The sequence below is a fragment of the Tupaia chinensis genome, unplaced genomic scaffold, assembly GCF_000334495.1.
Source record: "Tupaia chinensis unplaced genomic scaffold, TupChi_1.0 Scaffold000294_2, whole genome shotgun sequence".
NCBI classification, from domain to species: Eukaryota; Metazoa; Chordata; class Mammalia; order Scandentia; family Tupaiidae; genus Tupaia; species Tupaia belangeri.
In genome coordinates this window covers 28490-32106 of record NW_006159780.1, presented here as the reverse complement: position 1 = coordinate 32106, position 3617 = coordinate 28490, and the positions used below count along the sequence as shown (strand labels likewise).

General features: G+C 48.8%; 1 protein-coding gene across 1 annotated transcript in view; it reads left to right on the top strand.

Moving 5' to 3' along the window:
• Positions 1-3494: 3494 nt before the first annotated feature.
• Positions 3495-3617, top strand: part of IGFBP3 (insulin like growth factor binding protein 3) — an 11128-nt gene continuing 11005 nt past the window's right edge. Inside the window, exon 1 of the mRNA XM_006150682.1 lies at positions 3495-3564. Coding sequence (XP_006150744.1) covers positions 3495-3564 — 70 coding nt within the window. The remainder of the gene's footprint in view (positions 3565-3617) is intronic.

Here is a 3617-nt window from a genome sequence, read left to right as displayed (position 1 = left end):
AGAAGGGATTGTGGCGTGGCCACCCCCCCAGGGGCTGATTTCTCGCTTTCTGTCTCTCTGTCTCTCTCTGTCTTTGTAGCAAGCTCATGTGCCCTATAGCAGAAACCTGTCCCCCCCAAAAAAAGAGGAGAGAAAGGAAAAAACAGGAGTAGTACCGTGAGTGTCCAGATGCCCAGAACCTCTGCCATGGTTACATGAGATGTCCTTCTACCTAAACATGCAGTGCCCCAGTTGTCTCCCTGGTGCCCCAGCCTGACCATTCCCCTCCCACCCACCGCAGAGGAGACCATGGCCTAAAATTGCTTTGCTTTTTTCACTGTCATGTCCTCTGACTCTGAGACTTTGCACACTACTGTTCTCCACCTCTCCGTCTGGGACTGCTTTAATGCACATGCCCGTTTCTCACTGCGCCCATCACACTTCCTGTTCCAGCGCATTCTTCTTCCTGGAGCCTCAGCCTGCTGGCGTGGGAGCAGAGCCAGCCACTCACTGTGGGAGGCGAACTCTTGAAGATGATACCACAGGGTGCTGAGGAGCCCTAGCCCTAGACTACAGCTTTCTAGTCCCCACCTCACTGAGCTACCAGCTCTTCTCTCCCCAACCCACAATTCCACCTTCCCCAAATACACTAGCCAGTGCCAATGACGTCCCTTCCAAGTCCCCCATCCCCCAGACACACAGAGTGACTCCCTGAAGGTGCACGGTCCTCCTGCCTCCCTCAGCAAGACAATTGCTCTTGGTAAATCCCTCTGTTTCAGTGCGGTCACATGGCCAGTCGCTGGTGAGCGCCTCCGGCCAGCCTGTAAGCCCTGACCTGGAAGCGCTCCATTTGTACACTAAGTGGACAGCTGAACCCTTAATGATGTTAAAGGAGGGTGACAGATATTTGCAGTGTAGTTAGCAGCAGTGACGTTGACAGGTGACGGTCCCTTGAGCATCCACAAGCCCCGAATACATAACTTGGAGAGGCTCATTCAGCAGGCCATAAGATAGGGGCAAAGTCAGGTTTCCTGTCTCTACCCTTACCTCCCCTAGGGAAAACACTAGGTTTGGGCTGAGTGCCACTGACTTCTAGGGACCCCAGCATCACTTGCATCTAAAAGTGTGGCCCTTTCTGTTCTGAATCTAGGGGTGGGCAGTAAGTCTGACACATAAATGCCTGGGGACATCAGGAAATGGTGCTTCCTGGAGGCAGTTGCTCTGTCCCACGTGCACACAGAGAAGCGAAGAGGCCAAGATCCTGTCGTGACCAGTTGCCTGTCTACAGCGGGAGTAGGTTTATGTCATCTGGTTAATAAAACCGAGCTGAGAAGAGCAGATGGCGTAATGGCTACATCGCTGGACTCCCATGTAGTCGACTGCGGTTCGAGTCCCAGACCAGGTGGCTTAAACTCGTGCCAGGCACGTGTGCGTGCGTGCCCAAGATCTTGAGAGGAGAATGGGAGAAGGGATTGCGGCATGGTCATCCCCCTGGGGGATGATTTCTTGCTTTCTGTCTCTTTGTCTCTCTCTGTATTTCTGGCATGCACATGTACCCTATAGCAAAAACATCTCCAAAAAAAAAAAAAAGAAGAAGAAGAAAAGAAAATATATATACACATATATATAACCAGGCTAAATCCGGAAACCACTCATTAAAATCAGGTCACCTGGGGGACCAGAAGGTGGCATAAGGCTTATGTTACTGGACTCCCATGTAGTCAACTGTGGTTCGAGTCTCAGATCCAATGGCTTAAAACTCACACCAAGTGTGTGTGTGTGTGTGCCCAAGATCCTAGGAGAAGAATGTAAAAAAAGGGATTGCAGCATGGCCAGCCTCCCTAAGGGGTAATTTCTAGCTTTCTATCTGTCTCTCTGTCTCTTCGGAGACTACACCCAATAACAAAAATCTCTCTTAAAAAAAAAAAATCAGGTCAACTAGATTGGCTTAGCAAAAAGTAGCAAAAAGAGATTGTCCTTAGCCTCCTGACTGTTCGTGTGATGCTTACGTAGAACTGTAGAATTCTAGTGACTGCACGCAAATACCTTCAGCGGGGAGGAAAAGACATCTTTCCTACTAAACACTCTGGTTTATGTTAATAACCACAAACACCAGATTAACTGCAAGTTTGGGAAAATTTAGCATGTCACAAAATTAAGCTTTTCCCATCCAAATCCTCCCTGCAACAATGACATTCTGGGAGGGAAGAGGAGGACAGTCCCCTGTAGTTTTGTCAACAAAAACGACTATATATTAAAGCACAATTGTCCCCACGTCACTGCCTTGGATTAACTCCCCTGTTGCAGATTTCATGATAAAAGTGATGACAGTCTATAGAAAACACAGCTATCGGGATATCCTTTGAAAGTTCCCATGTAATGGCTCTCGCGCCCTCTCAGCAGTATCCATGAAGACCAGGAGGGTGGATGCTTTGGTGCCCCCTAGGAAGTCCGCAGTGAACAAGCGCCCACTACTGGAGCTGCAATGCACTAAAAGGGCTGCGCTAGCTAGAAAAGAAAGGAACCAAGAGTGAAGACTTCTTTGTGTATTTCCCCAAAACACGTTCTTCCTGAGCTTGCCCTATCTACTAGCCAGATAGTAATGCTATCCAAAAACTGCCACATTGACAGGTAACCGGTCCCACAGAAGGGCAGACTTGTGATCTCAAGAATCGTTTGCTACATACGCTGGCTCTAATCAGAGTCCAGATCTCTGATTATTTAACACGTAAATGCAACCCTGAGGGACTTGTTTTGTTTCCTTTACTTTTATGAAATAAGGAGCCCTGCTCTTGGGTGTACACGGAGCAAATACAGGAGAAGGTGCAAGGAGCAAATGAGCAGCCCAAAGTTGCAGAACAGGACAGTTTATTGTAAGTTGGCTGGGTCCAGACACAGCCTGAGCACTCTGTGGGAGGCACGAGCTAATAAGTGGGACCAGTGGGCCTTGGGGGAGGAAGGCTGCCCTGGGGGGCCTAGGCCCTGCACTCGCTCATCTTTGGCCTCCTGTCCTTTGTAGTGGTTTATCTATTTACTTGATCTTCTCATTCTAAAGGGAGGATTTATATTTATAAAAAGGAGAGAAATATGCATATGTGTGGGGAGAGGGAAGAGTAGGGGAAAGGGAAAGGGGGAGAGAGAAGTGGGGAGAAGATGGTGGGCGATTGCTGGCTTCACCCACAGCCCTGTGCTAGAGGGAGATGGAAGTGGGTCGGACTTGTTGATCCTACTGCAAATTGCAGAGGAATCTTTCAAGATACCTCCTAAGGCGAGTATCCAGTTTTAACGGATTCCAAGAAAGTCTCCCCTGGCTAAAGTCTCATCGGATCCCTCTGAGAGTCCAGGAGTTCTTTGTGAAAGAGCTTTGAAAAGTGTAATTCTCACACCAATCTTGGACCACTAGCGTCCTCTGTTGGTCACTTAGGGAAAGGGCGCTCACGCAAAGTTGAGGGGACCGGGTATAGAGGAGGCCGACAGGAGTCGCAGCGACCTGAGGGGCGCAACGGCGATTTCGGATGGCGCAAATTCGCGAGAATCTCAGTCTACACTTCAACCCACTGGAGAGAACTGGATACAAGATACAAAGTAACCTTCAAAAATCAGTAGAAAAAGTAAACAATTTTAAGGACTTCAGTTAA